Raw genomic sequence first — 22,620 nt, 5'->3', positions numbered from 1 at the left:
CAATACACATTTTGAATTGTCCGTTTATCAGACTTTAATTCAACTGAAAACCTGGTTTTGTGACAATTTTGTCCCTTGTTATAAAAATAAAACAGAAACATTTCTTGCTATTCATACATATTTATTATATTTTGGTATTCCTTTTTTAAATTCTTGTTTTAACATTGTAGTGTTGTATGTCTGGCAAAAAATTATTGTGCTATCTGAATCAGTAATATATTAACTTAATTTGCTATCATGTAAATAAAGCAGTCTTAGCAACCGTCATGTGTATTGATATTATATAATAACTCCAGCAAAATATGTTTCCAATTAGGAAAGCTGCATCCCATTTGTACCAAATATCATGTGGACCTGTTGATGTTATTTTTATTAAGCACAAAGGATGGCGAGATGCAAGAAGAACGCAAAGAGTTTGAATCGATCAAGCGGAAACTGCAGCGTCAGCTTACGCAGGTTGAGGAAGAAATGGACTCTCAGAAAAGGGAGATCACTGCAGGTTGTATTAAAGCAATTTCCAGCAACAGTTATATCTCTGTACAAAAAACAGCTGTTCAGAGTTCTGCTGATTTGGATTTTAAACATGAGTACATGCACATCAAAACTACTATTCACATTGCTTGCAGCAACTTTTTAGAGGGTTTTCAATATGTATCTAATGATCTGCCTCATCTGATTTTATTGCTGTGTAATGATTATTGACTGTTTTGATCAGATGTTATGCAAACAGTTTTTTATAAACTGTAAATTATGCTTGATTGGTCATTTTCGGCTCGGGTACTTCTTAAATGTATTTATTTTCCTTAATTTTTTGTAAAATGGCCTCTATATTATCGAAACTCATGCTAAAAAAAAGAATGTTGAGGCATGTTTTGTTAAAAAAGAATTTGGCTATGTTATTGTGGTGTGTTTTACAACATCTGATGGGCAATAAATCTGGGGTACAGTCTAAATTAGCCTGGTACATTTTAGTATATTTTCCTCATGCGGGTCACATTTGAGTATACTTAAGTGTACATTCATACCTGAGTAGACAATGACTAATCAAGCATTAATTATGTGTATCACATGTCTGCAAGAACATGGTTTTATTCCAAGTTGCAATATTAAATTTATGGTGTATAATTTATTTCCTTTTGTTGGCTAAGGCAACAATATTAGCCTTGTTCTGGTAAAACTGGGCTTAATGCATGTGACAGTGAAGGCTAATCGGTTATGACAATTTCCGCTTTTATGTTTTGTTTTATTTAAAAATTTCTAAACAAAAATCCAGTTAAGGTGGAAAGGGTCTCTACAGTTTAGCCTGTGCAGACTGCACAGGCTTATCTATAACATCATATGCATTAAGATCCTTTATTCCAAAACAATTCATATAATTATGCGTGTTTCTCTTTCCAGACTTTGAGGAGGCAATGAGGAAACGGGAACACGAGTTTCGAATAAAATCAGATGAGTTGAACGCAAAAGTGCTAGAGTACGAACTGAAGGTATGATACCTTTGTACTAATAAATCAAAATAATAAACAGAAAATCTCAGCTTGCTTCATTTCTTAAATGGCAACTTTGCCTCTGCTATCTATTGAACATATTTGTTGAAAAGGAATGCACTTTTTGGTCTGTCTGTCTTCTCTGTCTGTCTTCTCTGTCTGTCTGTCTGTCTGTCTGTCTGTCTGTCTGTCTGTCTGTCTGTCTGTCTGTCTGTCTGTCTGTCTGTCTGTCTGTCTGTGTGTCTGTCTGTCTGTCTGTCTGTCTGTCTGTCTGTCTGTCCGTCCGTCCGTCCGTCCGTCCGTCCGTCCGCCCGCCCCCCCGCCCGCCCGCCCGCCCGCCCGCCCGCCCGCCCGCCCGTCCGTCCGTCTGCCCGTCCGTCTGTCCCAAAACTTTAACCTTGGTTAAAATTTTATAACTTTTGCTTTATTGAAGATGGCAACTTCAAATTTGGCATGCATGTGTTTTTCTCAGAGCTGCACATTTTGAGCACTGAAAAGTCAAGGTCAAGATCATCCTTCAAGGTCAAATATCAAATATTGTATTTTTGTTTCCTGAAACTTAAACCTTCGTTAAAGTTTGGTCAAAACTTTTTTAATATTGAAGATAGCAACTTCATATTTGACATGCATGTGTATCTCATGGAGCTGCACGTTTTGAGTGGTGAAAGGTCAAGGTCATTCTTCAAGGTCAAACGTCAAATGTATGGCATCAAAGCGGCGCAATAGGAGGCATTGTGTTTCTGACAAACACATCTCTTGTTTCTAATTGGGTCTAAAAAGGCCGAACTATTAATTCCAAATATTAATTTAAGCCTTTCTCTGGCAAAAGGTGCTTAATGCATGTCCACACAGGCTAATCAGGGATGACACTTGCTGCTTTACTTTTTGGTTTAAATGAAGTCTTTTCTCAACAAACATTTAGTTTATTATCTTACAGTTTAATCCTGTACTGTCGATTTTCACCCTGTGCTGATAGGCAAAGCTGCTGGGCAAGGAGCTAGAGCTGTCCAAGGTGGCCCAACAGAAGAACAGCCAGGAGTTCTCGCAGGCAGAGAACCACCAGAGGAACCTAGAGAAGAAAGTGAAGGAGAGAGAGTGGGAGATACAGGACATGAGGGCCTTGAAAGATTCATGGTAAGGTTATTCTAATGCTGTTTTTCTTGAATTTTGTGTGTTATAGATGAGAGGGTCCATGTTAATCAACCCTTTTTCGACTTAAGAATTAAGTATAGTCTTTGATCAGTGAGTTTTAGCTTGTCTTTTTTCTGAGAAAACCCGAGGTATTGTCATAGCCAACACGTAGTGTCGTCAACCGTCCGCCGTCAACAGTAGGCGGCGTGCTAAAACCTTAACATTGGCTCTAAAATCATAGTGTTTCCACCTACAACTTTGAAACTTCATATGTAGATGCACCTTGATGAGTTCTACACGCCACACCCAGTTTTGGGTCACTAGGTCCAAGGTCAAGGTCACTGTGACCTCTAAAAAAAATAAAAAATTCTGACAACCTTTTGCAGCCAAGCGTTGGTACCCGTTATGTGGTGCTTTTGTTTTTTCACCATTTAGTGAATGGGGCTTAGTTTAAACCTATTTATTTTAGCCCTATTGCATTGAAAGCCTAAGGCTTATTTGAAACACAGTCGAGTCCGTTTCCTGGGACAAGAACCAGTACTTGTTGTTCTTGAAAGAGATCTTAAGAACCCTCCTACGGTGGGGATCAAACCCATTAACTCCTGGTCACTAGGCGGACACCATATCTACTAGGCCTAATGGGGCTTGTGTCCTTTGGCAATGGGAAAAATCATCTCCCTTAGACTAACACTTAAACTGTTAAATAGGTGGTGGTGCTTGTTGCTTACAAATACTCTTAAATTAAAAATAGGAAAGCTTTAGATATTATATTTACTAGGTTCAACTTAAAGAGCAGAATAGGGAAATGAATTGAATGTTGAAATTTGTTTTAAATCTTACTTATTTATTTATTTTATGAAAACCTTCAATTGGGAATATAAGGCAGTCATTTGGGAAAGAATTATATAATTAATAGTTGTTAACTGCCTTGCTAGACTTGTCTTTCAAGTAGTTTTTTCACACTCATAATGCTTCAGAGGCTTACATTAATTGCCTGTGAGAAGCACCCTGCTCTATCAGTTGTGGAAATATTACTTTACCTGCCAAATTGGAAATGTTTGCATAATTTTTATTATTATTATTTTCTTTACATTTAATTCTTGAATAATGAGCCTGTTTCATGCATACATGTACAACTATTATTCTTGAGGTCAGAAAAGAGTCATATCATTACGTTTGCTGCAACATTTCAGCTGGTGGCATTACCACTTAAAAAAGATATTTCAATTCATTCCACAAGTCACTATAAACACAAACAACTTACATTTGTAAAAGCCATTGTGGACATTATTGATTATAAATGTGTTTAAGAGTTTCATAAACACAAAAGTACACACATTTTCAGAAGTAATTTTGCAGGTGCTCCGAGGGCATGAAGTCATACATAGTGAAATGTGGTTAGCTCGCTAATTAATGTGCAACCCTTTACCACTAAGATACGTATTTTAACGCACTTGAAGCCCCTAGAAAGTTAAAAATAATGAAAGACATTTCTTACTGTATTCAAGTTTTAATGGCTTCAATTCCAACCCTAAAATACTGATGAGCAGCAAACAGCATAAAATCTGAAAAGACTGCGAGTTACTTGCAGGCTTTTCTGGTTTAATGATGTAAGCACATAGCCATTTTCACTTTGCTTACGAGTGGGAAAGGGTTAACTAGGGGAAATGACGATTGACAACTCAACAATAAGTTAATCACATTATTTGTGGGTATTTAGTATTTCAGAGCTCGAGAGCCAACTGCACCAGAAAGATCTCGCCATGACAAGACTGCAAGAGGACTACAACAGAAAGTAGGTGTTCACAGTAAATTATGTATATAGCTGCATTTAAATGAGCCTTGCCCTGGGAAAACGGGGCTTTGCATGTGCCTACAGTGTTGCCCATATAAGCCCGTGCAGTTCACACAGGCTTATCAGGGACAATGCTTTTCGCTTTTATGGTATTTTTCATTGAAAGGAAGTCCCTTCTTTGCATAAATCCAGTTAAGGTGGAAAGTGTCATCCCACATTAGCCCGTGCAAACTGCACACATTAAAATGGGACGACACTTTACTTAAATGCAGTATGGCCCAATTTCGTGGAGCAAGGCTAAAATTTATTGCATTATTTAGTGGATTTGCTTGATCGTGTAAACAGAAGTTTTTCTTATAATAGTTCATTGATTTCCTGGAAAAAAAAACAGTGCATAGTATGGTTGGCAACTTGAGAATAGATCACCCTAACCTGGGGCAGACATAGTATTAATGAAACTAATGCAATCTGTGTTGCAATATTTTGTGGTACATTATTCATTTTGTATTTAACGTGACTCCCCCCTTATTGCAAAGATTAAGTTGAAAGGATTTTAGCCATTCTTAAATCTTTATTTTACAATATAAAATCAAATAATAAAAGTAATTGCATTTTTAAATACAATTTTTACCCTTACTGTGTAATTAAAAATGTTATCATTTAGAGACGATTTATTTGACAATAAAATATAGATTAACACATATCCAGCATGGAACCATTTTCCTTAACAACAGTAATCTAATCAGATGGTGACCTTTCATGCAAGACATGTTTTCATAATCTTAATTATAACCTCATTCTGGGAAAACTGGGCTTAATGCATACACCTTAAATGTCATCCCAAATTAACTTGTGCAGTCTGCGCAGGCTATTCAGGGAAAACACTTTACACCTACACCAGATTAACGTTTATAAGGCACCTCCTTTAAACTAAAAATTCAATAAAAGCGGAAAGTGCCACCCCTGATATGCCTGTGCAGACTGCAAAGGCTAATCTGGGATGATACTTTATATGCACATACATTAAGCTCCGTTTAAGCATAAAGCTGCTCTTTTTGTTGAATTTCAGACACTCAGAATTGGACAAATACTGCAGAGAAAAAGAGACGGCGCTTAGTGCTGCTAAAGAAGCGTTCACTGCCAGAGACACTGAGCTTCAAAACGAGATTCGTAATCTGCAGACAAAGTGTGAAGACTGTCAGGTTGAAATACGCAAACTACAATGGGCCAATCAGGATTTAGAAAAAGAAAAACACAGTGCTCTTGAAAAGTTTGTATTGTTCGATTTTTTACATAATTAAGTTAGATGTAAAAATTCTTATCAATGCATTTAATTGGATAGTAGGTTATTTTTTCTGTTGTTGTTGAATAGTTAATGAGTGTTTTTATACAGATGAGTTTTCTTCCCTCTAGCTGATAAATTTCATGTTTGTCCAACACTCATATTATAAATTCCTTTTATCCTATAAAGTCGTATAAACTTTATAAAAATGACCCTTACTCTGGGTTAAGGGGGCTGAATGCATCGGCACAGGCTAATCAGGTATGACACTTTATGAATATGGATCTTTTTTCATTTAAAGGAAGTCTCTTCTTCGGACTGCACAGGCTTATCTGGGACGACACTTAGAGCTCTTGCATTTTCTGAAAACAAACTTTATTAATATGAGCCTCACTGTGGGATTATGGGGCTTTATGCATGTGCAGAAAGTGTCATACCAGACTAGCCTGTGCAGTTTGCATAGGCTAAGCAGGGGCAACACTTTTTGTTCACACAGGATTTTTATGCCCCCCTTTGAAGAAGAGGGGGTATATTGTTTTTCTCATGTCGGTCAGTACGTTGGTCGGTCCGTCCGTCGGTCCGTCCACCAGATGGTTTCCGGATGATAACTCAAGAACGCTTAGGCTTAGGATCATGAAACTTCATAGGTACATTGGTCATGACTGGCAGATGACCCCTATTGATTTTCAGGTCACAAGGTCAAAGGTCAAGGTCACAGTGACTCGAAATAGTAAAATGGTTTCAGGATGATAACTCAAGAATGCTTAGGCCTAGGATCATGAAACTTCATAGATACATTGATCATGACTGGCAGATGACCCCTATTGACTTTCAGGTCACTAGGTCAAAGGTCAAGGTCACAGGGACTCGAAATAGTAAAATGATTTCCAGATGATAACTCAAGAATGCTTATGCCTAGGATCATGAAACTTCATTGGTACATTGATCATGACTGGCAGATGACCTCTATTGATTTTCAGGTCACTAGGTCCAAGCTCAAGGTCACAGTGACTCGAAACAGTAAAATGGTTTCCGGATGATAACTCAAGAATGCTTACGCCTAGGATCATGAAACTTCATAGGAACATTGATCATGACTGGCAGATGACCCCTATTTTTTTTTAGGTCACTAGGTCAAAGGTCAAGGTCACAGTGACTCGAAACAGTAAAATGGTTTCCGGATGATAATTAAAGAATGCTTACGCCTAGGATCATGAAACTTCATAGGGACATTGATAATGACTGGCAGATGACCCCTTTTGATTTTCAGGTCACTAGGTCAAAGGTCACAGTGACTCGAAAAAGTAAAATGGTTTCCTGATGATTACTCAAGAATGCTTACGACTAGGATCATGAAACTTCATAGGTACATTGATCATGACTGGCAGATGACCGCTATTAATTTTCAGGTCACTAGGTCAAACGTCAAGGTCACAGTGACTCTCAACCGTAAAATGGTTTTCTGGTAATAACTCAAGAATAATTAGGCCTAGGATCATGAAACTTCATAGGTACATTGATCATGACTGGAAGATGACCCCTATTGATTTTCAGGTCACTAGTTGTTTAAAAGAGACTTTCTTCAAACAAAACATTCCATAAAAGCGGATAGTTTTGTCCTTGATTACATGTAGGTCCCTGATTACATGTAGCATGTGCGGACTGCAGTTAACTTCCATGCTTCAAGCCCCATTTTCCAAGAGTGCTGCTAATATTGAAAGTTTTCACAAATGTTCCAGATATACATTACAAAAAATTGTGGAAGTAATGTTGGTCCAAACTTAAGAAGTAAACATTCAAATTCAAACTGAAAGTCTTTATTTTAAAAAATTACAAGTATGCATGCATTTTAATAGTGTTTATCTTGACAGAAATTCATGCAAAACTTTAAACAAATATAAAAACTGATCAGAACTGTTCTATATAATGTTCCAGATATGAAGAACAAGCATGCCATCTTAGGGAGCAGTGGGACCGCCAGCTGGGGGAGGTGTCAAGGGGTCAGGTGAGCAAGGACCTGGAGCTGCAGGCCCTTAGGGAGAGTGAGGACAAGCTGAGGTCAGAGGTCGCCCAGAAGAAGGAGGACATTGACAGGTCGGGTGAAAATAAATCTGAATTGTAGTAGCCACAATGCATGATATGTAATACATTCTAACATCAATTCTAAAAAAAAGGCATTGGCTCTATACAAGTAGTAAGTGCCACTTTTGGATTTTAACAACTGAAAAAAATATTGTTGCTTTCAATTGAAAAGTTGTTATCAAAAGCACCACATCAGTTAAAAAAAATCATTTAAAGTATGAATTTAATTTAATGTATTTTTATAAATGAGTGTCATTTTCTTATTTCAAATTGGAATTATTGTTACTGACTCTCAATCACAATATTTCTTATTAAAAGCAATACATCAGTTAAAAAACACACAAATAGTTCATATTTAAGAAATAAATAGAATTAGTTTTGTCTATCCAGGTATAAGAAGGAACTGAGTGCGGCGGTTGAGCGGGAGTCCAATCTGGAGAGGAGCAAGGCCCAGTTGGAGCTGGACTGGCAGAGACGGGTGGAGGACCTGGAGAGACTGCAGTACGAGAAGTCAGAGGACCTGGTCAAGAAACTCACATGCTCCAGGGATGAGGTACATGGCATTGGAAAGTCTACGGCCCTTATTCACCAACCCATTCTGAGCCTTAAGAATAGATAATTGACTTTGAATCAAGAAAAATATGCCCAGTTTTTTAATATTTACAGGCTACCACTGGTGATAATGTCTTTAACAGAATGTTCTACATGATGAATGATGTAGATTTAGGCAGTTAATGTAAAGTTTTGTTCAATATTAGTAAAATTTGCTTACATTCCAATTTAAAGAATTTTTTTAGCTCATCTATTTTTTGAAAAAAAATTATGAGATATTGTCATCACCACTTTCTTAAGTATCAAAGCTATTGCTTTCATACTTGCAACACTTACTAACTATCATAAGGGGACTGCAGGGCTCGAAATTAACACTCGCACACTCGCAAAATGCGAGTGAAAAATACCGATTGCGAGTTAAGTTTAAAGCCACTAGAATTTTTTTGCGAGTGAAGAAAATGTGGAAAAAAAAGTTATATTGCTAAATGCGCTCGACGTTGTGAACGCTAAACCGCAGGTCAATTAATAGAACGTCCGAATACCCATATGCAGAAGCTCGCTCCTTGTATGTAGACTGGTATACGTATAGTACATATATGCGGATGGTATTGGTACAAAGAACGTGAAACTGTCGATTATCCACACATGTTCACTATAAAAGACAAAAAACTTGAACAGTCATGTCGTCGAAGCGAAAAATAACTAGTTTCTTTTTTCCCACAGATTGAAATAACAATACGAAATATAAAGCAAAGTAAAGCGTTGAGTTGACAGAAAAAAACCGGAAATTAAATTCTTTCACGAAAACAGTGAAAAGTGGAAAAAAGAACTTCATATATAACGCCAAAACTTGTGGTTGATGTCATATTTTATTTAGTTTTAATAGTACTATAGTCATGTCCAAACTTTCTTTTATTTATGTTTCCAGCAAAATTTGCGAGAATGTTTTTGATTTTGCGAACTGGTATTTTAGCTGCTCGCAATGTTTTGCTAGTAGAAAGAAAGGTTAAATTCGAGCCCTGGACTGTGCAGGCAAAGTAATGTAACTCTGACTGGCATTTTGACAGAATTATGTGCTCTTTTTATACTTAGAAAATTGAAAATTGTGGTTAAGTTATGCGTTTAGGTCCATTCTATTCCTTAAGTATTAAAGCTATTGCTTTCTTACTTGCAACACTTACTAACTATCATATGGGGACTGTGCAGGCAAAGTTATGTAACTCTGACTGGCATTTTGACAGAATTATGGGCCCTTTATACTTAGAAAATTGAAAATTTGGTTAAGTTTTGTGTTTGGTCCACTTTAACCCTAAAGTATCATAGATGTTGCTTTCATACTTGGAACACTCGCAAACTATCATAAGGGGACAGTAAAGGACAAGTTGCATAACTCTGGTTGTCATTTTTATGGAATTACGTCCCTTTTTTGACTAAGTGACTTTGAATATATGGTCAAATACTTTTATGCTATCATGAGGGTACTGTACCTGGCAAGTTGAATTTTACCTTGACCTTTGAATGACCTTGACTCTCAAGGTCAAATTATTAAATTTTGCTAAAATTGCCATAACTTCTTTATTTATGATTTGATTAGATTGATACTTTGACAAAACAACTCTTACCTGGCATACCACAATAGACTCCACCCAAACGATCCCCCAAGCCCCCCCCCCTCGAATCTCCCCCCTCCCCAACAAAAGTGATCTTAAAGATCATCTAATAAATGACCACCACACCCTAACACTACCTAACCTACCCCCCCAACCCATGCCCACCCCCAAAAAAAAAAAATGTTTTTTTTTAAACATGGTTAAAAAACACAATTATTTTTTTGTATTATTTTATTTTTGAAATACTGTCCAACCATCCCACGCAAGAATCCCCCCCCCCCCGAAAAAAAAGCACTTTTTTTGCATTTTTGGAAAAAAATGTAATAAATGACCACACCTCCACACTATACACTTCCCTCCACTCTGACCCTCCTTCCTCTGTGATTGAAATTGAGATAGGTCCGTTCACCTTTAAAAAAAAATTAGATGAGCAGTATGCACCCGCAAGGCGCCGCTCTTGTTTATCCTTAGACTTAAGTCTAAGATTTTGTTTGTAAATACGGGCCCTGAAGGGCTGTCCAAGAATATATTTTTTGCACATAGCACTATGGGATTGTGGTTATGCCACTAGAATGAACAGATGTGTCTGTCACATAGTTTTATTTATGTTTTCAATGTAAAAAAGATCCCATGATATTCATCCTTATTGTTGTACACCTTAAAAACAGTCAGATTCTGAAAACGAGGCAATCAAATCACCCAATGTCCAGAGCGTAACTGCGTCCATCATTAATAGTTTTTCAAACAACTATATACATGTAGTTGTAAGCATTAGGTGGCAGAGTGTCACACATAAGAACCAGGCCTTTAGTTCCAAAGTCAAGGTCCAAATTCAAGGTCAAATACAACGATTACATCCTAACAACTTTATCAGAAGCATTACTTTGTTAAGCATTTTGCTGTTGTTTTCTATTCACACAACTTCACAGAATACATAAGCATTATGAGAGTGAGTATTAAACCAAAGAACACAGTGACTAGATCACAATTCAATGTCCAATGTGATTTATTTAACATTGACCCATACAATTTTGTTTTGATTCTTTCTTTATCCAGCATGGATGGATTTTCATCTAAGGAAGTTAAAAGCATGATTTGTCGGAAAGGTTCCTGCAGTAAACACAACCCAATGAAAAAATTAGCATGAAGGAATATTTATCTGATTATAGTTTTATTATTGTTTATAATGCGTGACATTTATTTGTTTGTTTGTTTTTTAATTAGTATCATGGAATACATTATTTATTTTTTTAGGAATAAATAAAGTAAATCAGAATTGCGTATGGTTCCCTCATACTGTATTTTAAGGCACAGTTATTTTCAATGCTATAAAAATCTCTTTAGGCTCAGGCACAATTGAAAGAAAAGACAAGGGAACTTGAGCAGAGAGAGAGGCTGATACATGTTCTGCAAACTGTGAGAGAGCAGTGTTTGGCTGCCCTGAAAGAACATGGTATCTCATTGGACAAGAGAGTAGAGGTAACAACCAATCAGTTAAGGGCTTTTTAAATACAGTTGATATTTTGAATTAAAAAGCAAGACTATCTTTTTTAACTTGTTTCAAACTTGTTTGATTTGCTTACATTCAATGTAAAGGTTTCATTCTGATTTAATGTTTTAAAAAAACAAGAGATGTTATTCATTGTTTTGTACAAAATTGTCCATGTTCTTGGCTGTTTATATGTAAAATGTATTTTGACTACTTGATTAGTAGATGTACTAGTATAAGCTCCATTTGGTAAACATGTATATTTATGGCAGATTGCTGTTAATTACAAAAGTGACTTTGTTGTTTAGAAATTTGGATATTAGGTAAAACTCTTAGGGCTGTTTTCAATGAAATATTTCTGAAGTCATCCTCCTTGGCAATTCACAATAAATACTTGTACTGGCATTGAGTGGAATAATTGTGACGTTTCAGATTGACCTTAAGAAATGTGCTCTAGTGAGCAAAGAAGAGTTTGAAAGCCTGCAAGACCAGAACAGCAACCTAAAACTGGTTATCAGAGAAATGCGTGCACAGATGGAGCAGCTGGGTCACAAATTGCCCAGTCCCAGGGAACCAGACACCGTCAAAGTTCAAGGTCATGGAGTCAACGAAGGTTAGTTGCTTTCTCTCAGTCCAAGGTAGCGAAAAAATTGTTCGTCTGTTTCTCTTGTGGTTGCAGTCCAAGGTTACTAGGTCAATAATGACAGGGCCGTACCCAGGAAATGTTGACTGGGGGGGCCCAAACGGGGAGGGTGCGGGAGGGGTTGCCCCTCCGGAATAGATTTTTTTTATTAGGCACTGTTCAAGGTGAATTTTAATGCATATAGAAACATATGTTGTGTTATAAATTTATGGATATATATAACAAGTAAATCAGCACCTTTCTGAAGTCTAAAGCTTTAACCATTACGGGCCGTCCATAAAGTATGTCACGCTCTAGGTGGGGGAAGGGTGAGTAAGAAAGTGACAGTTTGTGACATGGGGAGGGGGGTCAGGCCACGTGAGATGTCACACATTTATTTAAAAAAATTGTATAATTTATATATTATTTCTTTAGTAGAACTTAAAATAATTTTCAAAAATTTGTGAAACATTTGAATTAGTTTTATGTCAAAATAAGACGAATTGCGTATCTCCTGATTCTGTTGTTTGAATGTTTTATAGGCAACTTGGCTAGGCCGGCTTATTCAATAGGCACAACCTCCACACAGATTTCAATGACGAAATAATTGGACTGTTCCATTTTAAGTTAGTAAAGGGTTGAAAGAAAACCTTAATTATAATTTCGTTTTTATTAGACGTTAACATGTGGATAAATATTCATACTGCTCATAGTAACCCTACAGTTATAAAAGCCTGTACTGTGATAGTTCTTTTACCGGTAAGTGAAATTTTAATACAGTTTAATAGTGAATTTAGTTCAAGATTAAATTTAAATTAAGTATTACTTTTTAAAAAAGTGTTCGAAAGTGTGAGTTTGTGACGTCCCTTAGGGGAGGGGGGTCCAAGATTTTGTAACAGTTTGTGACATGCCGGGGTAAAAATGGTAAAAAAAAGCGTGACATGCTTTATCAACGACCCCTTGGTGTGAAATTCACACACATGTATAAAGCTTTAGATTTCAGAAATGTATTACACTTTATAAAGAAGTAAAAGCAACCTTTGAAACTAAAAAAACCTTTATTATGAAATGTGACATAAAGTATGACTGTAGAGGAGGTTTGATTTCAGAGAGAAAATACTACTATGGTTATATGTCAGTAACTGACATATAACCTACTAATATTTTCTCTTTAAAATCAAACCTCCTCTATATAAAATTTCAAAGTAAATTCATTATAAAATGTTCATCATCTACAACACAGTTTTCACAGAAATGTTTAATAAGATATGACTCTAGAGGAGGTTTGAATTCAAAAGAGAAAACACTATTATCGTTCAGACCTACGAACTTCTGTATCAGTTCCATCCATTCGCTGTTTCTCTTTCCTTGTCCAATCAAAAGACCTGTTACACCCACCATCAAAAGATGAAGCATTGAGCACAATGGGTAATTGACAGATCGGGGATGTGTGTACAAGGTGATAAGAAAATAATGCCTAGGGGCTTATCTCCACTGGCGAGTTAATTAGCGCTAATCCCCTTGTGTATCAGGGGCAATAAAACACATCTGCACATTTGTATTGCAGGGAAGTGTACTGTGGGCCCTTTCATGTGAGAAAATTTGCAGTAGGCCCATTATTAAAAAATCATAACTCGACAGCCAGCTGGGGGGGCCCAGGCCCCTGGGCCCAGTGCCTGGGTACGGGCCTGAATGAATAGTAATTGAACTTGTATCTGGTGGTCAAAGTTCAGGGTCAAGGGGTTAATGATGCTTAGTAACTGTCCTTGTCTTTGATGGTCACAGTAAAAGGTCACCAGGTCATTAAATGTTAGTTACTCTTTTTGTCTTTGGTGGAAACAGTTAAAGGTCATGGGGTCAACGCAAGTAAGTCAATCATTTCGTCCCTAGGAACCATATTTTTTTTTATTTCACTCTGACAGCAAGGTTAGTAACCATCTTTGTGCCTAGTGGTCAAGGTCCAAAGTTTATGGGTCGAAATGTGTAAAATTTGTGAGGTTAATGTGTTGACATTATTTTGAAATTATTAAATTGTGTTGACATTATTTTGAAATTATTAAATTGTGTTGACATTATTTTGAAATTATTAAATTGTGTTAACATTGTTTTGAAATTATTAAATTGTGTTTACATTGCTTTCAAAAAATATTTAATTATCAGCCTCATCTGTAAATAATAAATAAGTGCTTAAATTGGAAGAACTGGTAGGAAATGATGGTCAAGCTCCGATGTATGTGTGGTATGATAGAATAGTAAGATTTCCATTCCAGTAATATTTTTAGCTCACCTGTCACGAAGTGACATGGTGAGCTTATGTGACCGTGTGATGTCCGGCGTCCGTATGTGTGTGCGTGCGTGTGTGCATGCATCTGTCCGTCAACAATTTGTTTGTGTAGACACTAGAGGTCGCAGTTTTTATCCAATCAATGAAATTTGGTCAGAATGTTCATCTTGATGAAATCTGGGTTGGGATTGTATTTGGGTCATCTGGGGTCAAAAACTAGGTCACTAGGTCAAAAACTAGGTCACATAATAGGTCAAATAATAGAAAAACCTTGTGTAGACAATAGAGGTTGCAGTTTTCATCTAATCTTTATGAAATTCGGTCAGAATGTTTATCTTGATGAAATCTGGGTTGGGATTGTATTTGGGTCATCTGGGATCAAAAACAGGTCACAAGGTCAAAAACTAGGTCAAATAATAAAAAAACCTTGTGTAGACAGTAGAGGTCACAGTTTTCATCCAATCTTTATGAAATTTGGTCAGAATGTTTATCTTGATAAAATCTGGGTTGGTATTGAATTTGGGTCATCTGGGGTCAAAACCTAGGTCAAATAATAGAAAAACTTGTGTAGACAATAGAGGTTGCAGTTTTCATCCAATCTTTATGAAATTTGGTCAGAATGTTTATCTTGATGAAATCTGGGTTAAGATTGTATTTGGGTCATCTGAGGTAAAAAAAATAGGTCACTAGGTCAAATAATATAAAAAACGTCAACAATTTGTTTGTGTAGACAGTAGAGGTCACAGTTTTCATCCAATCTTTATGAAATTTGGTCAGAATGTTTATCTTGATGAAATCTGGGTTGGGATTGTATTTGGGTCATCTGGGGTCAAAAACTAGGTCACTAGGTCAAAAACTAGGTCATTATGTCAAAAACTAAGTCACTAGGTCAAGTAATAGAACAACCTTGTATAGACAATAGAGGTCACAGTTTTCATGCAATCTTTATGAAATTTGGTCAGAATGTTTATCTTGATGAAATCTGGGTAGGGATTGTATTTGGTTAGTCAGGTGAGCGATTCAGGGCCATCATGGCCCTCTTGTTTTAATTTTGATACCAATGTCTATATTATTCTGTGATGTTGCCATGGTATTTGTAGACTACGTGAAAGATCTGGAACAGGAATGCAGGAAGCTTAGACAGCAGAACCGTGAGTTGGAACAGGACAGTGATGTTGCTAGGAGGTTTGGGCGACCACCAGTTGCCATGGTTACCAACCAGGAGGAGGTGCTTACAGAGGTCAAGGACAATATGCTGGTCAAGACTCACATACAGTCCCTCAACGATCTCATAGGTGAGTGTTGGGGAAGTTGTGGTTCAATATGATATGCCCAGTTGCTGTGATACATTTAATAGCTTATAAAGACGCCAAGATTACCATGCATAGCATATGATTTTAATTACATTAGCTAATGACATTATTTAACTGCATTGTTCAAGAATACTGTTTTATTACATTGTATAAATACATTGTTAAGATACATTCTTAATAATCTGATCATCATTTAATTACATAGTTTAATTACATTGTTTAATGGCATTGTTAAGTTACATTGTTTTTGCTTAAAACCCTTCACAGAACACATCATGTTAGATTTCTTTCACAACATCTTTACTTGCTTTACAACTGCAGCAGGTCAATACTGAAAACATTTAGAATAACGACGCTTTGGAAGAAACAATAGCATTTGAAATGAATTAAAAAGACTTACACAAAAACAAATGGCAGAAATTTGTCACACTCTAACATGATCTTGCCTATATCGTAATATTCCTTTCCGTCATACCTTTTCTTTTTTTTCCCTACAGGAACACCTTAAGAAATTTGCTAGCGTCGTTCTCTTTTTCATTTTTTAGCTCATCTATTAAAAAAAAAAAAAAGAGCTATTGTCATCACCTTGGCGCTGGCGTCTGCGTCGGCGTCCGGTTAAGTATTGTGTTTAGGTCCTCTTTTCTCATAAAGTATCAAAGCTATTGCATTCAAACTTGGTTCACTTACTTACTATCATGAGGGGACTGGGCAGGCAAAGTTAGATAACTCTAGCGTGCATTTTGACAGCATTATATCCCTTTTTTATACTTAAAAAATTGAAAATTTGGTTAAGTTTTGTGTTTAGGTCCACTTTATTCCTAAAGTATCAAAGCTATTGCTTTCATACTTGCAACACTTACCCGGTACTAACTATCATAAGGGGACTGTGCAGGCAACATTATGTAACTCTGACTGGCATTTTGACAGAATTATGGCCCCTTTATACTTAAAAATTGAAAATTTTGTTAAGTTTTGTGTTTTGGTCCTTTTTACGCCTAAAGTATCATAGTTATTGCTTTCAGACTTGGAAAACTCACAAACTATCATAAGGGGACTGTGCAGGACAAACTGCATAACTCTGGTTGTCATTTTGACGGAATTATGGCCCTTTTTTTACTTAGTAACTTTGAATATATAGTTAAATTTTGTGTTTGCTACCAATTTACTTCTAAAGTATCAAGGCCATTGCTTTCAAACTTCAAATCTTTCATACCATCATAAGGGTACTGTACCTGGCAAGTTGAATTTTAGCTTGACCTTTGAATGACCTTGACTCTCAAGGTCAAATAATTAAATGTTGCTAAAATTGCCATGATTTCGTTATTTATGATCATATTTGATTGATACTTTGACAAAACAATTCTTACCTGACATGCTACTTATTTTTGAAAGATAATCTAAAAAATGACCACACACTCACACTATGCCCCCTCCGACCCCCCCCGACCCCTGCCAAAAAAAACAACATGGTTTTAAAAACAAAAATATTTATTTTTATTATTTTATTTTTGAAAGACCGTCCAACTATCCCACCCAAGAATCCCCCTCCCCCCCCCCCCCCAATTTTTTTTTTTTTTTGCATTTCTATTTCTTATTTTTGGAAGATAATGTAATAAATGACCATACCCCCACACTATACACCCCTCTCCACCCCACCCCTCCATCTTTTTTGATTGAAGTATTGAGATAGGTCCCTTTGATCACCTTTAAAAAGAAAAATAGATGAGAGGTCTGCACCCGCAAGGCAGTGCTCTTGTTTATATAATGTTTTAGCATCATCTCTTAAAATTGACTTCAACTTTTATGCAGAAATTGTATATAATATGAACATACTTTAATAACAATAATTGATATGTTGATGTTGTTAATGTATAACCTTGTTTTTCATATGTACACGAGACATATTTTTAAATTGATTTAAAAAAAAATGAAAAAAAGAATAATGACCTTTTATGTGCAAATTGGAAAAATGCCCCGCATTTGTCTAACAATCATACTTTCTTGAATTTACACATTTTTTATGCCCCAGGAAGGGTTGCATATAGCAGTTGAACTGTCCGTCTGTCAGTCCATTTGTCAGTCGTCTGTCCGTCCGAAAACTATAACATTGGCCATAACTTTTGCAATATTAAAGATAGCAACTTGATATTTTGCATGCATGTGTATCTCATAGAGCTGCACATTTTGAGTGGTGAAAGGTCAAGGTCATCCTTCAAGGTGAAAGGTCAAATATATGGCTTCAAAGCGGCGCAATAGGGGGCATTGTGTTTCTGACAAACACATCTCTTGTTTCTTTTTATAACACTTTATTATTTGTATTACTTACTTTACTGGAGCTTTAGTAAACTAGACTTTAAAGACATCATGTGACATGCCAAATAAAATCATGTTGTGGTTATGTTAGATGTAACAACAGGGTTTTAAAGCTTAATTATTCTTATAGAAGGCAAGCTATTTTACACACCCTGGTGTCAGCATCAGGATCTGATTTTTTGGTTAGCTAGTTCAACAGGAATGTATTCCTACATGTATATTTAAATGACCCCAAAACCCAAGCTTGGTATTTTATATTTGAATATGTCCAAATTAGTGCTCATTTTACACTTCGAAATTTACATATGCACTATTTAGGCAGGTTTAAGGTTTTAAGCAAGCTAGTTTCTCAAGCATTGCTTGAAGAATTTCATTTAAATACAAATGTGTTTTCTTCATTAGACTGACTCAAAAGGAAAAGTTGTGTTATTCTTATTTGATATTTGCTCAAATAAGTGGCCATTCTATTCTTAGAAATTAGCAAATGCATTTTATAGGCAGTTAAGTTTTTGGAAAGCTTTTCTCTCAGGAATGGCATGAAGGAATGCATTCAAACTTCAAACATAAGTTCTCCATGTCAACATGACCCCCCATAGACCAAATTTATAAATCTACTTTTAATATGTTCAAATAAAGCGGCTCTTATATACTAAGAAAGGTATTTTCCATATTCAAATTACTCCATACGCAAAGTTTTGTAACTCTTGTTTGATATTTGTTAAAATTATGGGCCATTTTACACCACTTAGAAATGTACATATGTCTTATATAGGCAGATTACAGTTTTATAGCAAGCTACTTTCTTAGGAATGACTTGACAAATGTTTTTCAAACTGATTACATTTCTCCACCCCTTTGAATGAATCACATTTAAAGTTTTGTAACTCGTGTGTGAAATTGGGCATATCAGTTAACTACAAAGGTTATATCTCTATACATTGTGGCGTTAAGAGTTCTGATAGAAGATATTGAAGAATTGCATGCTCTCAATAACTTTAAAAAAAAATAATAAGCAATTTTTATGAAACTTTTCTGCCTTATATTCATTTAATCAAAAAATACCTTACGGCTACTCTGTTAAGCTACTTACGGCACATGTATTAAGCCCAGTTTTCCCGTACAAGGCTCATGATATTTCACCTGTATGATGTAAGGCTCCCTGCGTGCAGAGAAGGTGGAGTTATCAGCTCAGGTGAAGAAACAGCAGGCAAACATTCTGTTCCATGAGAAAGCAGTTGAGAAACACCAGAAACAGGTAGGAGTTGTTTTGAGCATAGTTTAATTCTTAATTCTTGTGGGTAAAATGTAGTCCCTCATAAGCCTGGGCAGTATGGACAGGCATGTCAGGGACTACACTTTACACCTGAACAGGATTTTTTTATGCCCCCCCTTTGAAGAAGAGGGGGTATATTGTTTTGCACATGTCGGTCGGTCCGTCGGTCTGTCGGTCGGTCGGTCCGTCCGCCAGATGGTTTCCGGATGATAACTCAAGAACGCTTAGGCCTGGGATCATGAAACTTCATAGGTATATTGATCATGACTGGCAGATGACCCTTATTGATTTTCAGGTCACTAGATCAAAGGTCAAGGTCACAGTGACTCGCAATAGTAAAACGGCTATGGTTGCTGTCAACTAAGATAGGGCATTATGCAAAACAAAACCACATAAATAGAGAATACATGGATGGTGCTGAGATGGAGAAAGTTAATCTGGGTGACTAAGAAAAAGAAAATAGAGAGCCCTATTTTTCTTTTTCGGGCCGAAACCGATAAACTTTCTCCATCGCTGCACCAACCATGTATTCGATTTATCCTGCTTCATGCCGTTAACTCATTTTATCAAAGACTAATGATTATATTCTTTTCGGGCCTCCTACATGTACACAATATTCCTGACGACCGAATAACTACCGATTGTGTCACATAAAAAATAGTTCCACTTTAAACTGTTCCTTTTAATACTTTCCTACTGAAAATATGAGAAGAAATAAAAAAACCAATCGAGAATGTGATATTTTTCTTGGTAAAAAATGAAAATAAAATGCAGCGGCAAATCAAAAACTAAATTTTATTTACCTTAATGACAACTTTAATCCATTGCTTATAACAATAAAGTTACAACAATATACACATCCATTTTCTGTTCCTCCATCCCTTTGTCGAAATACATTTTCTGTTCTTCCATCCGTATTATCAAAATGTATTTTAAACCACACTATTTTTTGATAGTGTTTGTATCGAATGCTAACCACTCTGACCCAAAACCTGATTTACGAAATCGTAATCTTGTCGTGGCGAATTATTTTATTTCTATCGAAGTTAACAATTATGAATGACAAACACACAAACCAAAATACATTTATAATCCGTTCGATGCTTTAAAAATATATTTTAAAAAATGTTAAAACCACCACGTCAAAATTGTTGTCCCTAAAATCCTGAGATAAATTAGATAGTATGTTGCGTCTGGGAAATGACGTCACACTAGATAAGCTGTAAGTTGTGTAATCAAGTGAATGAAAATGATAAATACGGAAAGCTGGTTCGTTAATATATTTTAAAGAAGAAAAAAAAGGATGATATATAATATAACGATAACATTCATGATTTGTCCCAATAGATTTCAAAGGTCAAATATTAGAACATGTTAATCGGCGTGTAGGAATACATATTTACAGTTAGATCTCGGTCACGTGAGGTACTGCCGGAGATCAACTAGCTTATCCGACCCTGCTTTATTAAGTCAATGTAACAGAGGCAGGATAAAAAAAATTATTTGGTTGAAATAAGAGTACTGAAAATCAGATATTGTGCTTCTATTTAACGCCCACATTCCTAGAATTGACCAGAGCAGTATAAAAGCATGACATATCCAGGGACAGTTAATCCTTGTTCTAGGAAAGATGTGCACAGGCTAAGCTGGGATGACACTTTAACTCTTTCAGTGCGGGAACCGAATTTTGAAGGCCTTTGCAAACAGTTTGGATCCAGATGAGACGCCACAGAACATGGCGTCTCATCAGGATCCAAACTGTTTGCTATTTTGATAATATTATTTGAAAAAAATCGAAGAAAATGCTAATTTTAGAAATTAAGCAGACAACATTTTAGCAGACGACAAATTTCCCAGCATGCAAAGGTTTAAGCACATGCATTAGACCCATATTTCCAGAGCACCCAATAAGTGTATTATCTTGTATAGAACAATTTATTTCGTTATATATTCCAGATAAGGGAAAAGCAGGTGGAGGTAGATCAGCTGCAGTATGAGCTGGGGGCGATCACCAGGCGCAGTCAAACGGAGGTGGCAAGCCTGCGCCAGAAGGTGTCCGACTTTGAGCTGCAGCTGCTGGAGGCCAGAAAAGAGGCAGATGAGTACTATCGTAGCAACCTGGAACGAAACATGGAGGTCACCAGCCTGGGGCAGGAGGTCAGTTGGCATGTGTTCTGTGTGAGCCTCGTTCTGCAAAAACGGGGCTGAATGCATTTGCGTTGTGTCATCCCAGATTAGCCTGTGTTGTCGGCACATATGAATTTTTGTTAATAGGAGACTTCCTTTAAAACAAAAACTATAGCGTGATAAGTGTTGTCCCTAATTGAACTTTGTCGTCTGCACAGACAAATATTGGATGACACTTACTCACGTGCATAAAGCCAGGTTTTTCCAGAACAAAACTCATATGGAAGCTTTCCTCTATGGATTGAATACATTGTTAACATTTGATGACTGCTAAAATGGTTTTCATCAGACAGATTCATCTAAGTGTCTCTGGAAATGTAAACCATTGAGTTACTCGCAGTCTGTTCAGGTTTTATGCTGTTTGCTGCTCATCAGTATCTAAGGGTTGGAAATGAAGCCTTTAACACTTGAATCTAGTAAGAAAAGTCTTTAATTAAATTTAATTTTGTGAGGGACTACAAACCCGTCAAAACATGTATCTAAGTGATAAAGGCTTAAAATTGTATTGCTGCTGCCTAGCAAAACAATCACTGATAAGTATATTGTAAAACAATCACTGATAAGTATATTGTAAAACAATCACTGATAAGTATATTGTAACCATGGTTTCCTGATTGCAGCTGTCCAATCTGAAGCTGCAGCTGTCAGAGAAGCGTCCAGGTATCAACTACGGCGCCCAGGAACTGCTGATTCAGCAACTTCAAGACGAGATCATGACTCTCAGGCACCAAGGGGCCGCATTAGGGGGCAGTGGGTCCGAGAGCGGGTCGCAGCAGGGTTCGCAGGTATATTTTAGTTTAAACCTAAAATTAAAGCTTAATCTCATCAAAAACCTAAGACTTATTGAAATGCTCTTGCGTCCATTTCCTGGGTGGAACAGTACTTGGTGTCTTTTGTGGAGTTCTAAAGAATTCTATCACAGTAGGGATTGAACCCATAAACTCTCAGTTGCTTAGTGGACACCATTTCCACTACACTATAGTGCTCAGAGCTTGCAGGTATAAGTGTCTAGAGTTTCTACATGTTTGTAAATGTATAAAAGATTGGCTTTTTTTAAACAGCTGATTATGACCTCTAAAATTGTTGTTTATTGTTTATATGGGCTGTGTAGGTTAAAAGTGGTTAAAGTGCATTTGTGTGACATAAATTGTAAAATTAAATGGGCATTACCAAAAATGTAATATGAAATTAAAACGCAAG

General features: G+C 36.5%; 1 protein-coding gene across 1 annotated transcript in view; it reads left to right on the top strand.

The window, feature by feature from the left end:
- The window catches only part of LOC127867432 (coiled-coil domain-containing protein 57-like), a 44,302-nt gene that overhangs the window by 11,075 nt on the left and 10,607 nt on the right, over positions 1 to 22,620 (top strand). The window contains exons 5-17 of the mRNA XM_052408579.1: positions 378 to 499; positions 1,399 to 1,487; positions 2,464 to 2,621; positions 4,339 to 4,413; positions 5,483 to 5,683; positions 7,631 to 7,789; positions 8,168 to 8,330; positions 11,284 to 11,418; positions 11,861 to 12,041; positions 15,435 to 15,629; positions 19,115 to 19,215; positions 21,190 to 21,390; positions 22,041 to 22,205. Coding sequence (XP_052264539.1) covers positions 378 to 499; positions 1,399 to 1,487; positions 2,464 to 2,621; positions 4,339 to 4,413; positions 5,483 to 5,683; positions 7,631 to 7,789; positions 8,168 to 8,330; positions 11,284 to 11,418; positions 11,861 to 12,041; positions 15,435 to 15,629; positions 19,115 to 19,215; positions 21,190 to 21,390; positions 22,041 to 22,205 — 1,945 coding nt within the window. The remainder of the gene's footprint in view (positions 1 to 377; positions 500 to 1,398; positions 1,488 to 2,463; positions 2,622 to 4,338; positions 4,414 to 5,482; positions 5,684 to 7,630; positions 7,790 to 8,167; positions 8,331 to 11,283; positions 11,419 to 11,860; positions 12,042 to 15,434; positions 15,630 to 19,114; positions 19,216 to 21,189; positions 21,391 to 22,040; positions 22,206 to 22,620) is intronic.

This window comes from Dreissena polymorpha, chromosome 2, assembly GCF_020536995.1.
Source record: "Dreissena polymorpha isolate Duluth1 chromosome 2, UMN_Dpol_1.0, whole genome shotgun sequence".
Taxonomy (NCBI): Eukaryota; Metazoa; Mollusca; class Bivalvia; order Myida; family Dreissenidae; genus Dreissena; species Dreissena polymorpha.
The sequence above is the reverse complement of the archived record's forward strand: the minus strand, read 5'-3'. Positions and strand labels throughout refer to the sequence as shown.